Source organism: Leopardus geoffroyi, chromosome B3, assembly GCF_018350155.1.
Source record: "Leopardus geoffroyi isolate Oge1 chromosome B3, O.geoffroyi_Oge1_pat1.0, whole genome shotgun sequence".
Taxonomy (NCBI): Eukaryota; Metazoa; Chordata; class Mammalia; order Carnivora; family Felidae; genus Leopardus; species Leopardus geoffroyi.
In genome coordinates, this window is record NC_059337.1 from 27,745,568 (window position 1) to 27,764,020 (window position 18,453).

At 39.2% G+C, this 18,453-nt stretch overlaps 1 protein-coding gene across 1 annotated transcript in view; it reads right to left on the reverse strand.

Annotated features, from left to right (window-relative positions):
* Positions 1–18,453, reverse strand: part of OCA2 (OCA2 melanosomal transmembrane protein) — a 504,847-nt gene that overhangs the window by 457,428 nt on the left and 28,966 nt on the right. The window contains exon 2 of the mRNA XM_045448936.1: positions 17,686–17,977. Coding sequence (XP_045304892.1) covers positions 17,686–17,933 — 248 coding nt within the window. The 5' untranslated portion in view covers positions 17,934–17,977. The remainder of the gene's footprint in view (positions 1–17,685; positions 17,978–18,453) is intronic.

Genomic DNA, 18,453 nt, shown 5'->3' on the forward strand with positions numbered 1-18,453 from the left:
CACCCTTTCTTAATAAAAACCCTTGAGAGAGTCGGGATACAAGGAACATACTTAAAGATCATAAAAGCCATTTATGAAAAGCCCACAGCTAACATCATCCTCAATGGGGAAAAACTGAGAGCTTTTTCCCTGAGATCAGGAACACGACAGGGATGCCCACTCTCACCGCTGTTGTTTAACATAGTGCTGGAAGTTCTAGCATCAGCAATCAGACAACAAAAGGAAATCAAAGGCATCAAACTTGGCAAAGATGAAGTCAAGCTTTCGCTTTTTGCAGATGACATGATATTATACATGGAAAATCCGATAGACTCCACCAAAAGTCTGCTAGAATTGATACATGAATTCAGCAAAGTTGCAGGATACAAAATCAATGTACAGAAATCAGTTGCATTCTTATACACTAACAATGAAGCAACAGAAAAACAAATAAAGAAACTGATCCCATTCACAATTGCACCAAGAAGCATAAAATACCTAGGAATAAATCTAACCAAAGATGTAAAGGATCTGTATGCTGAAAACTATAGAAAGCTTATGAAGGTAATTGAAGAAGATTTAAAGAAATGGAAAGACATTCCCTGCTCATGGATTGGAAAAATAAATATTGTCAAAATGTCAATACTACCCAAAGCTATCTCCACATTCAATGCAATCCCAATCAAAATTGCACCAGCATTCTTCTCGAAACTAGAACAAGCAATCCTAAAATTCATATGGAACCACAAAAGGCCCCGAATAGCCAAAGGAATTTTGAAGAAGAAGACCAAAGCAGGAGGCATCACAATCCCAGACTTTAGCCTCTACTACAAAGCTGTCATTATCAAGACAGCATGGTATTGGCGCAAAAACAGACACATAGACCAATGGAATAGAATAGAAACCCCAGAACTAGACCCACAAACGTATGGTCAACTCATCTTTGACAAAGCAGGAAAGAACATCCAATGGAAAAAAGACAGCCTCTTTAACAAATGGTGCTGGGAGAACTGGACAGCAACATGCAGAAGGTTGAAACTAGACCACTTTCTCACACCATTCACAAAAATAAACTCAAAATGGATAAAGGACCTGAATGTGAGACAGGAAACCATCAAAACCTTAGAGGAGAAAGCAGGAAAAGACCTCTCTGACCTCAGCCGTAGCAATCTCTTACTCGACACATCCCCAAAGGCAAGGGAATTAAAAGCAAAAGTGAATTACTGGGACCTTATGAAGATAAAAAGCTTCTGCACAGCAAAGGAAACAACCAACAAAACTAAAAGGCAACCAACGGAATGGGAAAAGATATTTGCAAATGACGTATCGGACAAAGGGCTAGTATCCAGAATCTATAAAGAGCTCACCAAACTCCACACCCGAAAAACAAATAACCCAGTGAAGAAATGGGCAGAAAACATGAATAGACACTTCTCTAAAGAAGACATCCGGATGGCCAACAGGCACATGAAAAGATGTTCAGCGTCGCTCCTTATCAGAGAAATACAAATCAAAACCACACTCAGGTATCACCTCACGCCAGTCAGAGTGGCCAAAATGAACAAATCAGGAGACTATAGATGCTGGAGAGGATGTGGAGAAATGGGAACCATCTTGCACTGTTGGTGGGAATGCAAATTGGTGCAGCCGCTCTGGAAAGCAGTGTGGAGGTTCCTCAGAAAATTAAAAATAGACCTACCCTATGACCCAGCAATAGCACTGCTAGGAATTTATCCAAGGGATACAGGAGTACTGATGCATAGGGGCACTTGTACCCCAATGTTCATAGCAGCACTCTCAACAATAGCCAAATTATGGAAAGAGCCTAAGTGTCCATCAACTGATGAATGGATAAAGAAATTGTGGTTTATATACACAATGGAATACTACGTGGCGATGAGAAAAAATGAAATATGGCCTTTTGTAGCAACGTGGATGGAACTGGAGAGTGTGATGCTAAGTGAAATAAGCCATACAGAGAAGGACAGATACCAAATGGTTTCACTCTTATGTGGAGCCTGAGAAACTTAACAGGAACCCATGGGGGAGGGGGAGGAAAAAAGAAAAAAAAAAAAGAGGTTAGAGTGGGAGAGAGCCAAAGCATAAGAGACTGTTGAAAACTGAGAACAAACTGAGGGTTGATGGGGGGTGGGAGGGAGGAGAGGGTGGGTGATGGGTATTGAGGAGGGCACCTTTTGGGATGAGCACTGGGTGTTTTATGGAAACCAATTTGGACAATAAATTTCATATATTATAAAAAAAATAAATAAAATAAATGGAAAAAATAAAAATAAATGTGAGACAAAGACTACCATAATCCTAGAGAAGAATACAGGCAGCAACTTCTTTGACCTTGGCCACAGCAACTTCTTACCAGACACGTTGCCAGAGGTAAGGGAAACAAAAGCAAACATGAACTATTGTGACCTCATCAAGATAATCTTTTTTTTTTTTTTATTTTTTAATGTTTATTTATTTTTGAGAGAGAGACAGGGACAGAGTGTGAGTGGGGGAGGTGCAGAAGGGAGACACAGAATCCGAAGCAGGCTCCGAGCTGTCAGCACAGAGCCTGAAAGGGCTCAAACTCACAGACTGTGAGATCATGACCTGAGCTGAGGTTGGCCACTTAACTGACTGAGCCACCCAGGCACGTGAAGATAATCTTCTGCATAGCAAAGGAAACAATCAACACAACTAAAAGGCAACCTATAGAATGGGAGAAGATATTTGCAAGTGGCATATTGGATAAAGGGTTAGTATCAAAAATCTATAAAGAACTTATCAAACTCAACACCTGAAAAACAAATAATCCAGTTAAGAAATGGGAAGAATACGTGGATAGATATTTTTCCAAAGAAGACATACAGATGGCTAAGAGACACATGAAAAGATGCTCAACATCACTCATCATCAGGGAATTACAAATCAGAAACACAATGAGATACTACCTCACACCTGTCAAAATGGCTAAAATTAATAACTCAGGAAACAACAGATGTCAGCAAGATTGCAGAGAAAGGGGAACACTTTCACTGTTGGTGAGAATGCAAATTTTCCAGCCACTCTGGAAAACAGTATGGAGTTTCCTCAAAAAGTTAAAAATAGAGCAATTGCACTACTAGGTATTTACCCAAAGGATACAGAATACTGACTTGAAGGGGTACATGTACCCCAATGTTTACAGCAGCCTTATCGACAATGCCAAACTATGGACAGAGCCCAAATGTCCATCAACTGATGAATGGATACAGATCTGTATCCACATATATCTGTATATACATATCCATTTATATGCATGTATATGTTTGTGTGTGTGTATACACACACACACACACACACACACACACACACACACACACACAATGGAATATTACTCATCCATCAAAAACAATAAAATCTTGCCATTTGCAACGATGTGAATGGAGCTAGAGTGTATTTTACTAAGTGAAATAAGCCAGTCAGATAAAGCCAAATATCTTATAATTTCATTCATATGTGGAATTTAAGAAACAAAACAGATGAATGTAGAGGAAAGTGAAAAAAAGAGAGACAGTGAAGCAAACCATAAAGATCCTCAACATAGAGAACTGAGGGTTGATGGAAGGAGGTGCATGGGGGATGGGCAAAATGGGGGATGGGAATTAAGGAGGCTACTTGTTATGATGAGCACTGGGTGTAAGTGATGAATCACTAAATTCTACTCTTGAAATCAATATTATACTATATGTTAATTAACTACAATTTAAATAAATTTTGAAAAAGAAAAATTTTTACATTTAATTTTATATTAGTTTTTCCAAAGACTGTATTTCTACTTGTGTGTGATCACTAACATCTGTATTCCTTCAGTTCATGTTGAGTTAATGTTTTGACAAAGATATCCTTGAATGCCAGGAATTTAAGAAAACAAGCCAAAAAGAAAAAGGAAAAGAAAGAAAAAAAGATACACATATAAAAAACGCAAACACTTTTCTCAGTCTTTACAGATTGACTCTGTTCTGGGCTATTCCATCAACATTTAGTTAGTCTTCCATCAGAACAAGGGCTATGCTTGAGGTGAAAGTTGAGGGTCTTCTCCAGTCTTTTCTGGCCATGGATCTTGCCCTTACCATATATAGCTTTCTAAATTGCCCCTACAAATGGGTATTGTTTATTACCCTACTTTTCCAAAGAATCTCCCCAAGTTTTGCACCTGGGGCTTAGGCACTCTGTGATACATCTCAACAAGTAATTTCTGTCCCTGATATCTGCAATTTGTTAAATCCCCTTACAGTGTTTCAAGCAACACCCACCACTTTTACTATCTGCTCCAGGTTAGGCAAAAGAGAGATGAGAGTCTCCTTCAGCTGGCCCCCAAATAGGTTAGAAGAGACACACACAATAATTTACAAGTAAGGTCTGCTCTTCTCTGTCTGTAACCAAGGGTCAGGTTTTAAAATTGGTCTGTCATGGCTAATACTGCCAACCATGATTGGGAAGGAGCAGGGCAAGGGCAAGTAAAAATGCCACAAAACTTTCCTACCACTTTCAAATTGCCTTTTACTTGGTTCAGCATTTGCTTGGTAGCTTTAATTATTTTTTACTGATTTCTAGAGTTCTGACAATGTTTCTTCTGAGCATTTCTGCTTATTTTTCCACGTCTATGTGGGGAACAAGAGGTAGAAACTTCCGACTCTGCCATTTTCTGATATTATTCTTCTGAAGCAAGTTTCAAAATTTAGAAGAAAAAGTCCCATGAATTCATTTTCTTTTTCAAGATCATTTTGCCTATTTTGGATTCTTTACCTTTCCATGTAAATTTTAGAATCAGCTCAATAATTTCTGCTCCCCCCCCCCAAAAAAAAACTCCTGAGATTGTTTTAGGGATTGTGCTAAATCTATAGATCTAGGAAAAATTATCATCTTACCAACACTGGTTTCCAATCACAGTGAACACTGAATGCCTTTCCATTTATCTAAATCTCCTTTAATTTCTCTCAGCAAAATTATTCAATGTTCATTTATAAGAGTCTTACACTCCTTTTGTTAAATATAATCCTAAGAATTTTATTCTTTTTAAAGTTTTTGTGAATGGAAATGTTTTAATTTTATTTTCAGATTATTCATTACTCATGTATACAAAGACAATTGATTTTTATGTTGATTTGTAGAACTGTGTTTATTCACAGACACGATTATCTATTTATAAAATCCAAACAAAAATTTGCAAACAAAAACATTACTCGAATTAATAAGTGAGTTTAGGAAGGATATAAGATCAATGCACAAAATGAACTATGTTTTATATATTTACAATGAACAAATGTAAATTAATGTTGAAAACACCATTTTAAAAATATCAAAAATGAGCTATTTATAGATAAATCTAACAAAATATGTCCAGGACCTGCTCACTGAAAACTATAAAACATTACTGAGATAAATTATATAAGAACAAAATAAATGAGAGATATACTAAGTTCCTGGATCAGAAAACTCAATATTAAAATATCAATCCCCCCTAAATTCATATGGGTTCAGTGAAGCTCCAATCAACATGCCAGGAGAATTTTTTTTAATTGACATATTGATGATAGAATTATATGAAAAGGCTAACGGCATAGAATAGCCAAAACAATTTTGAGATTTCATTTCAGAAAATGGCTTTCTATAAAGCCACAGGATACAATAAAAGGTGTTATGAAAGACATGATAGTCACATTATCTATACCCTGCCTTGTTTCACAAAGATTTTAATAGTTTTAAGAAAACACTTACTAACCAGTTTGTACACAGGTGGTACAACTGATTTGAGAAACTGCCCCTAGACTTGCTGGAAGTCAAAGGACAAAAGGGGTGCAACACTCTACAAACATCTGCCTGCTTCCCTTCTATTCAGAATTAACAGAAAATGAACAGGTTGCAAGAGGACTGTTCTCAGAGAGTTAAAAAATATGAAATCCCAAATTACCTTTTCAACACAATATTAAGCAATGTATTTGTAGCTTACCATAGCATTCTTTAGTTTCATTCACTTCACAAACCTATAACAGTTAATAAGTTTTCAATTCTCTGAGGTAAAGAGTTGGTTTGCTTTTTTTGTTTGTTTGTTTGTTTGCATATCCAGTGATTTCCATCCTGCCTTACCTATATTAGGTTTGAAAGACCTCTGTGTTTTATTACCCACATGAACACATCTCTTCATTTTATACTTATTTTCATGAAACAAGAATTGCAAAATGTAACGAAGCCCTTGAATAACCTTTAAAAAGAGATGCATCTGGGGCAACCAGACAACACCAGCACATCCCTGCCCAGGAAGAGCATGCTGTTTGAGGAACTCACCTAAGTGCACAAGTGAGGATGGACTACACCCCCCATACTTACACCAAGCTGATCCTTGTCCTAAGGGCTCACACCACAGGAGGACTAGCCAACAGCCATTCTCCTGGGTCTTTTGTGAGCTGCCCCTATAGGTTTCCTAGTTGCTGTTGCTCCCTCTCCTAGAAGCTCTACAGAGGAAGTTACGGCTCATGAGTGCTCATCTCTACCATCCCTGGGACCTGTCCTCATCTATGGCTGTTGTCTCCTGGCTTCCACCTACTCTCACCTCCCTCACCCTAAACCTATGGACCATCCCTGCATCCCTGAGGTCTGGCCCTTTGCCCCGATGAAGAGGTCCCCAGACTAGCTCCCTAGACACTTCCTTCTGTTCGTCCCCCTGTTGAGGAGGGTAGAAATTTCTGGGCTCTATCCTTACCATGTGGGGACAGAAGGGTTGAGAGAGCTGCACAGAGGCCTTTTGTCCCCCAAGTTTTCTCCAATCCTCAGGCAGCTGCTGGTACATCCCAACTGACCTTCCTGAGCCCTCAGCACACCCTCCTCATGCTCTCCATCCTACTGTACCTGGAATCAGGCCCCAAGGGACAAGACCTCCTGCCTGTGAAGCCCATAATGGGTGTCTCCAGATTGCCTCCTGGTACACTGAAGGTAAAAGAATTTGTAAAAATACTCTCCTAGTTGTGCAGACTGTTACCCACTTCAATGTCTTACTCTGTAAATTAAAAGCTCATTAGCTTTTCATCCCCTTTACATACTGGCTGGGACCATCCTAATGCCCCAACCAGCTGATACATGTGCCCCTGGGTCCCTTCCAGTGCGTTTGACCAGTCTCTTCCTAAATGAGTTTTGTCTGTTATTGGCCTCTTTCATTCTCAGCCCTTGTCATTTCTTACTTATCCTGACTTTCAAGATTATAAGTATTAATACTCAGTTTATTGAACAGCTGACCTTACATGCATAAAGCAGGAAGTGCCTCCATTTTCTTTCCTGTCACAGCCTCTAAATAAGTTACAGACATACCTTGTTTTATTGTGCTTCCTTTTACTGGGCATTGCAAATATTGCATTATTTACAGATTGAAAATTTGTGGCAACCCTGTGAGGAGAAGGTCTATTGGTACCATTTTCCCAACAGTGTTTGCTCACTTCATGTCTTCCACATTATGGTAATTCTTACAATATTTAAATTTTTTCCTTTTAAAAAATGCTTGTTTATTTCGACAGTGATTGAAAGCAAGCTGGAGGAGGGGCAGAGAGAGGAGAGAGAATCCCAAGCAGTCTCCACGCTATCAGCAAGGAGCCTGACATGGGGCTAGATCCCACAAACCATGGATCAGGACTTGACCCAAAATCAGGAGCAGGACACTCAACTGACTGAGCCACCCAGGTGTCCCTGCAATATTTCAAATTTTCCACTACTATGATATTTGTTATGGTGATTTGTAATTGGCTATTAGAACTTGTAAAAGCTCAGATGATGGTAAGCATTTTTAAAAATTTATTCTCAAGTTAGTTAACATTCAGTGTAGTCTGCTATTTTTGATTCTCTGAGGAACCTCCACACTGTTTTCCAGAGTGGCTGCACCACACTGCATTCCCACCAGCAGTGCATGAGGGTTACCCTTTCTCCACATCCTCTCCAACATCTCTTGTTTCCTGAGTTGTTAATTTTAGCCACTCTGACTGGTGTGAGGCGGTATCTCAGTGTGGTTTTTATTTGTGTTTCCTTGATGATGAGCGATGTTGAGCACCTTTTCATGTGTCTGTTGGCCATCTGGATGTCTTCTTTGGAAAAGTGTCTATTCATGTCCTCTGCCAACTTCCTCACTGGATTATTTGTTTTTCAGGTGTTGAGTTTGGTAAGTTCTTTATAGATTTTTGGTACTAACACTTTTTCCTATATGTCAATTGCAAATATCTTCTCCTATTCCATCAGTTGCCTTTGAGTTTTGTTGATTGTTTCCTTCACTGTGAAGAAGTATTTTTTATCTTTATGAGGTCCCAATAGTTCATTTTTACTTTTATTTCCCTTGCCTTCAGAGACATGTCAAGTAAGAAGTTGCTGCAGCCGAGGTCAAAGAGGTTGCTGCCTGTTTTCTCCTGTAGGATTTTGATGGTTTCCTGTCTCACATTGAGGTCTTTCATCCATTTTCAATTTGTTTTTGTGTATGGTGTAAGAAAGTGGGTCCAGTTTCATTCTTCTGCATGTTGCTGTCCAGTTTTCCAAGCACCATTTGCTAAAGAGATTATCTTTTTACCATTGGATACTCTTTCCTGCTTTATTGAAGACTAGTTGGTCATACATTTGTAGGTCCATTTCTGGGTTCTCTATTCTATTCCACACAGATACATAGATTCTATTCCAATAGATCCACAGATCTATTCCATTGATCTATGTGTCTGTTTTTGTGCCAATACCATACTGTCTTGATGATTCCATCTTTGTAATAAAGGCTAAAGCCTGGGATAGTGATGCATCCAGCTTTGGTTTTTCTTTTCAACATTACTTTGGCTATTTGGGGTATTTTGTGGTTCCATACAAATTTTAGGATTGTTCTAGCTCTATGAAGAATGCTGGTGTTATTTTCATAGGGATTGCATTGAGTGTGTAGATTGCTTTGGGTAGTATCAACATTTTAACAATATTTGTTCTTCCAATCTAAGAGCATGGACTGTTTTTCCTTTTCTTTGCGTCTTCTTCAATTTCTTTCACAAGCTTTCTATAGTCTCCGGTGTACAGATCTTTTACATCTTTGGTTAGGTTTATTCCTGGGTACTTTATGGTTTTTTGATGCAATTGTAAACGGATCAATTCCCTGATATCTCTTTCTGTTGCTTCATTATTGGTGTATAGAAATGCAACTGATGGGGCGCCTGGGTGGCGCAGTCGGTTAAGCGTCCGACTTCAGCCAGGTCACGATCTCGCGGTCCGTGAGTTCGAGCCCCGCGTCGGGCTCTGGGCTGATGGCTCAGAGCCTGGAGCCTGTTTCCGATTCTGTGTCTCCCTCTCTCTCTGACCCTCCCCCGTTCATGCTCTGTCTCTCTCTGTCCCAAAAATAAATAAATGTTGAAAAAAAAAATGTTTAAAAAAAAAAAAAAAAAAAAAAAAAGAAATGCAACTGATTTCTGTAGATTGATTTTATATCCTACACCTGTACTGAATTCTTGTATCAGCTCTAGAAGTTTTATGGTGGAGCCTTTTGGGTTTTCCATGCAGAGTATCATGTCATCTGTGAAGAGTGACAGTTTGACTTCTTCTTTGCCAATTTGGATGCCTTTTATTTTGTTTTGTTGTCTGATTGTTGAGGCTAGGACTTTCAACACTATGTTAAATAACAGTGGTGAGAGTGGACTCCCTGTTATGTTTCTGATCTAGAGAAAGCCCTCAGGTTTTCCTCATTGAGGATGATATCAACGGTGGGCCTTTAATATATGGCTTTTATGATATTAAGGTATATTCCTTCTATACCAACTTTCTTGAGGGTTTTTATTAAGAATTCATTCTTGGATACCGTATTCTGTCAAATGCTTTTTCTTTTTTTAGTGTTTATTTATTCTTGAGAGACAGAAAGCATGAGTGGGGATGGGTCCAGAGACAGAAGGGGACAGAGGATCCAAAGCTGGCTCCACACTGGCAGTGGTGACTCTGATACAGGGCTCCAACTCACGAGCCATGATATCATGACCTGAAGTCGGACGTTCAACCAGCTGAGCCACTCAGGCACCCCTCAAATGCTTTTTCTGCATCTATTGACAGGATCATATGATTCTTATTCCTTCTTCTATTAATGTGATCTATAATGTTGGTTGATTTGTGAATACTGAACCAGTCCTGCAGCCCAGGAAAGAATCCCACTTGATCATAGTGAGTAATTCTTTTAATGTACTGTTTAATTCGATTTGCTAGTATCTTGTTTAGAATTTCTGCCCAATTCCATCAGAGATATTGGGCTTTTATTATCCTTTTTAGTGGGGTCTTGTCTGGTTTTGGAATCAAGGTAATTCTCGCTTCATAGAATGAGTCTTGAAACTTTCCTTCCATTTCCACTTTCTGGAACAGCTTGAGAAGAATAGGTATTAACTCTGCTTTAAATGTCTGGTAGAATTCAATCTGGTCCAGGAATCTTATTTTGGGGGACAATTTTTGATTACCAATTCAATTTCTTCACTGGTTATGGGTCTGTTCAAATGTTCTATTTCTTTCTGTTTGAGGTTTGATGGTGTGTGACTATCTAGGAATTTGTCTGTTCTTCAATATTGTCCAGTTTTTTTGGCATATAATTTTTCATAGTATTCTCTCATAATTGTTTGTATTTCTGTGGTATTGGTTGTGATCTCTCCTATTTCATTCATGACTTTACCTATTTGGGTCCTTTACTTTTCTTTTGGAAAAGTCTGGCTAGGCGTGTGCCTGGGTGACTCACTCAGTTAAGCATCCAACTTTGGCTCAGGTCATGATCTCATGGTTCATGGGTTTAAGCCCTGCATTGGGCTCTCTGCTGATAGATCAGATCCTGGAGCCTGCTTCAGATTCTGTGTCTACCTCTCTCTCTGCTCTCGCTGTCTCTCTCTGTTTCTCAAAAATAAATAAACATTAAATTTTTTTTAATTAAAAAAAGTCTGGCTAGGGGTTTATCAATTTTGTTTATTCTTTCCATAAAACAACTCTTAGATTCATTGATCTGTTGTACTAATTTTTTTATTACATACTGTTTATTTCTGCTCTAGTCTTTATTATGTGTCTTATTTTACTGACTTTGGGGTTTCTTTGCTGCTGACTTTCTAGCTCCTTTAGGTGTAAGGTTAGGTTGTGTATTCGGGACCTTTCTTGCCTCTTGAGATAGGCCTCAGTTGCAATGTATTTTCCTCTTAGGACTGCCTTTGTTGCAGCCCAAAGGGTTTGGACTGTTGTTTTTTCATTTTCATTTGTCTCTATATATTTTTAAATTTCTTCTTTAATTTGCTGGTTGACCCATTCATTCTTTAGTAGGATGTTCTTTAAGATCTGTGTATTTTGGGGCTTGTCAAATTTTTTCTTGTAGTTGATTTCAAGTTTCATAGCATTGTGACTGATAATATGCATGGTATGATCTCAAGCTTTTTATATTTGTTGAGGATTGTTTTGTGAACCAGTATGTGATCTATGTTGGAGAATGTTCCATGTGCACTCACAAAGAGTATGTATTCTGCTGATTTAGGATGAAAAGTCTGAATATATCTGTTACATCCCTCTGGTCCAATGAGTCATTCAGAGCTATTGTTTCCTTATTGATTTTGTGCCTAGACGATATGTCCATTGTATAAGTAGAATATTAAAATCCCCTACAATTACAGTATTATTATCTATGCATTTGTTTATATTTATGATTAATTGATTTATAAACTTGTGTGTTCCACATTGGGAGCACAAACATTTACAATTGTTAGCTCTTTGTGATGGGTAGACTCCTTACTTATGATATAATTCCCTTCTTCATCTCTTATTACAGTCTTTGTTTTAAAATCTAGTTTGTCGGCTTTAGCCTCTACTACAAAGCTGTAATCATCGACACAAAAACAAATACATTAATCAATGAAATAGAATAGAGAACCCAGAACTGGACCCACAAATATATGGCCAACTAATCTTCAATAAAGCAGGAAAGAGTATCCAATGGAAAAAAGACAATCTCTTTAGCAAATGGTGCTTTGAGAACTGGACAGCAACATGCAGAAGGATGAAACTGGACCACTTTCTTATACAATACACAAAAATAAATTGAAAGTAGATGAAAGACCTAAATGTGAGACAGGAAACCATCAAAATCCTACAGGAGAAAACAGGCAACAACCTCTTTGAACTCGGACACAGCAATTTCTTGCTCAACATGTCTCCAAGGCAAAGGAATTAAAAGCAAAAATGAACTATTGGGACATCATCAACATAAAAAAGCTTCTTCACAGTAAAGGAAACAATCAACGAAACTAAAGGCAACTGATAGAATGGGAAAAGATATTTGCAAATGACATACTGGATAAAGAGTTAGTATCCAAAATCTATAAGGAATTTACCAAACTCAACACCCAAAAAACAAATAATCCAGTGAAGAAATGGGAAGAAGACATGAATAGACAGACACTTTTCCAAAGAAGACATCTAGATGACCAACAGACACATGAAAAGATGCTCAACATCATTCATCATCAGGGAAATACAAATCAAAACCACACTGAGATACCACCTCACACTGGTCAGAGTGGCTAAAATTAATAACTCAGGAAACAACAGATGCTGGTGAGGATGTGGAGAAACAGGAAACCTCTTGTACTGTTGGATGGAATGCAAACTGGTGCAGCTGCTCTGGAAAACAGTGTGCAGGTTCCTCAAAAAAATTAAAAATAGAACTACCCTATAAACCAGCAACAGCACTACTAGGAATTTATCCAAAGGATACAGGAGTGCTGATTCATAGGGGCACATGTGCCCCAATGCTTATAGCAGTGTTATCAACAGCTAAATTATGGAAAAAGCCTAAATGTCCATCAACTGATGAATGGATAAAGAAGATATGGTTTATATATATATATATATACAATGGAATACTATTTGGCAATGAGAAAGAATGAAATCCTTCCATATGCAGCAACGTGGATGGAACTGGAGCATATTATGCTAAGTGAAATAAGTCAGTCAAAGAAAAACAGATATGATATATTTTCACTCATATGTGGAACTTGAGAAATTTAACAGAAGACCATGGGGGAAGGGAAGGATAAAAAATAGTTACAGAGAGGGAGGGATGCAAACCATAAGAGATTATTAAATACAGAGAACAAACTGAGGTTTGATGGGGGGAGATGGAAAAATGAGTGATGGGCATTGAGGAGAGGACTTCTTGGGATGAGTGCTAGGTGTTGTATGTAAGCGATGAATCACAGAAATCTACCCCCAAAAACAAAAGCACTGTATACACTGTACATTAGCTAATTTGTCAATAAATTACATTTAAAAAATAGTAATAAATAAATAATTAAATAAATAAAACCTAGTTTGTCTGATATAAGTATGGCTACTCCAGCTTTCTTTTGACACCCAGTAGCATGATAGATGGGTCTCACTTTCAATCTGCAGGTGTCCTTAGGTCTCAAATGAGTCTCTTGTAGGCAGAATATAGATGGATTTTGTTTTTTTTTTTTTTTCAATCCATTCTGATACTCTATGTCTTTTTATTGGGACATTTAGTCCACTTACATTCAGAGTGATGATTGAAAGATATGGATTTATTGCCACTGTATTATCTGTAAGTTTCATATTGTGGTGATGTCTCCGGTCCTTTGTAGTCTTTGCTGCTACTTCCCATTCAGAGCCCTCCTTAGGATTTTCTGCAGGGCTGGTTTAGTGGTCATGAACTCCTTCAGTTTTTGTTTGCCTGGAAAAGCCTTTATCTCTCCTTTTATTCTGGACAGACTTTCTGGATAAAGGATTCTTGGCTGAATGTTTTTTCCTATTCAGCACATTGAATATTTCCAGCCACTTCCTTCTGACCTGCCAAGTTTCAGTGGACAGGTCTGCTACTAACATTATGTGTCTACCCTTGTAGTAGACACATAAAGTACACAAAAAAACCTTTTGTGTCTAGCTGTTTTCAGAACTCTCCTTCAAATCTTTGTATTTTGTAAGTTTCACTATGATATGTCATGGCGTTGACCTGGTTTGTTAGTTTGAAGGGAGTTCTCTGTGCCTCTTGAATTTGTATGCCTGTTTCCTTCCCCAGATTAGGGAAGTTCTCAGCTATACTTTGCTCAAATAAACCTTCTGCCCCTTTTTCTCACTCTTCTTCTCCTGAGACTCCTATGATTTGGATATTTTTTAGTTTCTTGGAATCACTTAATTCTCCTAGTCTCCCCTCATGTTCTAGTAATTTCCTTTCCCTCTTTTTTTCAGCTTAATTTTTTTTCTGTAAGTTTATCTTCTACTTAACCTATTCTCTCCTCCACTTCTTCCATCTTCGCAGTCACTGTATCATTTGTTTTGCATCTCAGTTATAGCATTTTTAAATTTATCCTGACTAGTTCCTAGGTCTTTGGTGTCTGCAGAAAGTTTTTCTCTGGTGTCTTGTGTGCTTTTTTCAAGCCCAGCTAGTAGTCTTATGACTGTTATTCTAAATTGTTGTCAGATATATTGTTTATATCTGTTTTGAGCAAATCTCTGGCTGTCATTTCTTCCTGAATTTTCTTTTGAGGAGAGTTCTTCTGTTTCATTATTTTGGCTAGGTTTCTGTCTTTTACATGTTTTAATAGCTTGTTATATGTCCCGTACCTGCAAGTACTACTATATTAAGTAGGGGTCATACACTATCCAGGGCCTGGCACTTCAGGAATTTTTTGGTGTGTTGCATACACTCTATTGTGGCATTTTGGCTGCTCTATCCCACTGGTCAGTCCTCTTCAAAGCTCCTCCTTTCTTGTAGTGGTGGAGTGTTTGGACCTTCAACCAGTTGTGCTTTGATTTGTTCATTGAAGTAGCCCTATAAAAAAAGGAAAGGGGGGGGGGGAAGCCTGATCCCACACAAAGAGAAAAATGAAAAGGGAGAAAAGAAGACTAAACAGAGAGTATAAGTCTTAATCCAGAGAGAGAGAAAATAAAATAAAGAAAAAGAAGATATTGGAAAGGTGTAAAAAGAGTAAAAATACCTGACTAAACAGCAAAAAAAGCAGAAAAAAATTATATATATATATATATATGAATTGACCAAAAACAAATCAGAAACTATGAGCCTGATTCCAAAAGAAAAAAAAGAAGAAGGTAGAGAGAATAGAAGAACAGACAAACCAACAGACAGAGAGACAAACAGACAAAAACAAAGAACAGTTGTCTGGTTGTGCCTTGGACCAGTGGCTATGCTGACCTTGAGGAGAGGTTGGCTGCATTGGCTCAGTCAGTCTAGCTCCAGTAGAAAAGCAGTTGCCAGGCATGGAGGAGCGGGGTTTGGTGTAAGCCCGCCTCCACTGGGGGACTGCTGTGCTGCTTCCCTGAAGTCCCTCCATGTTGGTGTTTGGGAGAAAAATGGCCAACACTCCAAACTCTCTCCCAACCGGGGGTCTCAAACCATGCTATTTAGGCAGCCATCACAGAATAGCACAGTTAGCTTGCCCTGCTCCACAGTTCTCCTGCGCCTTCTAGGCATTCGACTGGGATTCAAACCCTGATGTCTTAAACGGTCCTGCACTGTGGGGACCCTGTCCAGCTGTAGAGACCCTCAGCCCTGCTGATAAAAGGCCTTTGGCTGCCACCAAAGGGTCTTTTGTCCTGGGGAGGCAATAAATCCTCTTCCCACAGTACTGGAAGAAAGGGACTATTCTCTCCCAGTGAGCCCCTGAGATTGCTACAGCACCCTGGGCTGGCTCCTTCTCCCGCCAGGCGTGCACACACAGCCGGCTCCAGTCCAGAGAAAGTCGGGCACTTTCATACCTCTAAGTTTCAGCTCCTAAGGCTGTTTGCAAAATGGAAACCAGCACTCTCCATATTTCTCATTCCCCAGTCCATGGTCTGGAGAGGTTTTCCTCTAATGCTAAGTAGATACTGAATCCCTCTCTCTTTCTCTCCCTTTTGTCTGTTCACAAAAGGGGTTCCCTCCCCACCTTGCCTATGCCATTTTATCTCCCCCAATTCATATACACATACCTCAATCCCTCCAATGTCTCCCTCCACCTGCAGAGATCCTTCTGCCACTCCGCAGGTTGATTTCCTGGGTGTTCCAAGTGATCTGACCTCAATACAGCCGTGTTTGAGGGACAAGGGAAATCCAGATTCCCCTACTTCTCAGCCATCTTTGATGATTACCATTTTTAAGCAATAAAGTATTTGTTAATTAAGATATACACATTGTTTTTATAGACATAATACTATTGCACACTTTATTAGACTACAGTATAGTGTAGTCATAACTTTTATTTTCACTGTGATACAAAAAACTCATTTGAGTTGCTTTATTGAGATATCTGCTTTCTTGTGGTGGTCTGGAACCTAATCCGAAAATCTCTGAGATATGGTTGTATATAGATTTGTCCTTTTACTCTGACTCAGGTGGAGCCCATAGCTCTCTCCTATATCCAGGTGTAAATCTACATACAGTCAATCAAGGATGTGAGAAAGCCAGCCTCACACCCAGCCTCAGCCAACCTGAGGCAGTGGGTGGTGGTGGAGGGGCCCTTCTCCTTTGCCTGCTCCTAGCTGCCTGCACAGTTGGGGTAGTGGAGTGTGGCTTGGAGCCATGGCCAACTTATTTTATCTCTCTAGGGCCTCCCAGGTAAGGAGCTGCCCCACCCCCACAGTTCCAGGTGTGGGACACAAACAGGAAATGGCCTCCTCTAGCCCTTTACAAAATAAAGCTGGCCCTCACAGCTGGGAGCTGCCCACCCACCCCAGCCCAGTGGGAAGCTCTCCCATGGGCTAGGTAGCCCTGTGCGCATGCCTTGACAAGTGGACCCAGCCCCACCATACCTGCAGCCCTTTACTGGTTCAGGTGGGCCAGGCACCGACAATCCCCTACTCAGCTCCAGAGAGGCACACTCATGGGCAGGTACCTCTCCCCATCCCCACACACCTACTGTGCCAACGTTCTATATTCACAGGAACACAGCAGCGGAGCAGCTTGAGCCAAAGATGCTGATGACAGCAAACTCCCAAGCATCAAAGCAGATGCCATGCAGAGCTAGGACCTGAGAAGGCAGTCTCAGACAAGTGGCAGGGCTATATACCACACTTGTATGTATTTCTGTGATCTTTGCCTTTTTCAACATTAGACCACTGGTACTGCATGGGTTCTGGCTAAGCAACTGCCCCAAGCAGGACTTCTTGCCTGTAGGGACCAGGATACCCAGATCTGCAGGGTAACCAGTATGTCCCTACATGGGTATGAATAGACACTTATAGCACACTTTTATACCTATTTATTATTTTACTTTGGTAAATATTTAAGGGTTTATCAAAAGTTTTTTTAATGTAAATCAAGATTTTTCTAACGTGAAAAACAATATTGAAATGATTCACTTGACATTTATAGGAATAAAGCATATTTCAAGATACATATATATAAGCATATAAGGATACAGCATGTGCTTTTTAAAATCATGGAATACTTTTAATGCCTTAAAATAATATAATAAATTCCAAGTTCATGCTAAAAACTCTTTTCTATTTTTATAATCTTTTGGAGTTATGTTAGCTACATTTTAGAAAGAGCATTCATTTGAAACAGGCCAGGAAAGTGATCTAATGATAGAAAGATTCTTGCATTCCTTGTATAATATCTGAAAATTTCCCACAAAAAATAGGGGAACTACACTCATAAAACACAATATTTGTGACTTCCACATTTACCAGATAAAACTATTATAAACTCACCTCTGCTCTGTGAGGAATGAACCAAAATCCTGGTCCACAGAAGCCAAGCAGCTCTGCCCAGTTGCCCTGCTGGAGTAGGGGGATGTGGGGTCTACCCTGTTGACCCCCTGCAGTAGCCTGCGGTTGCTGGTGGCAGGTACCGCCAGCCCTGGCCTTCCCAGGCCAGCACACATAGGAGCAGATGACTGATGTAGCTCCATCTCCAGCACACCAGAGGTCAGCCCACCATCTTTGTTTTCTAGATGCATGTTCCGTTGTCACTCTTCTCACCAGGTCAGCCAGGAAGAAACCACTGTTGATGAAAAGCAAACTGGAAATATTGTTTGCACTTTGGGGAATCCGTATGGAATCCATGCAGTCTCTCTCTGAAGCATTAGTTAAGTTGTAATATGTGTACAGTATGAAATGCTATTCAACTAAAATGCTCTATAAGGATATTGATTGATATGGGGGAAAATTAAGGATACAGAAAAAAACATTGATAAACTATGATATTTTTCTTGATATAAATATATACATAGCATTTTCATAGAACAGAAGGCCAAAAAGACTCAGCCTCTGAAACATGAGTACCTCTGGATGGTGGGGGCTTTCTCCTTTGTTCCTGTCTATGCTATGGTTTTATGGGTTTTGCATCTAACAAATTAATACCTTTGTAATGAGAAAATAATACCTACTATGAAAATGAAAACAACTGCTTATTGAAAGTAGAATTAAAAGGTTATGATGTCCTACTCTTGGGTTATATTTCTAACCATTACAATTTTA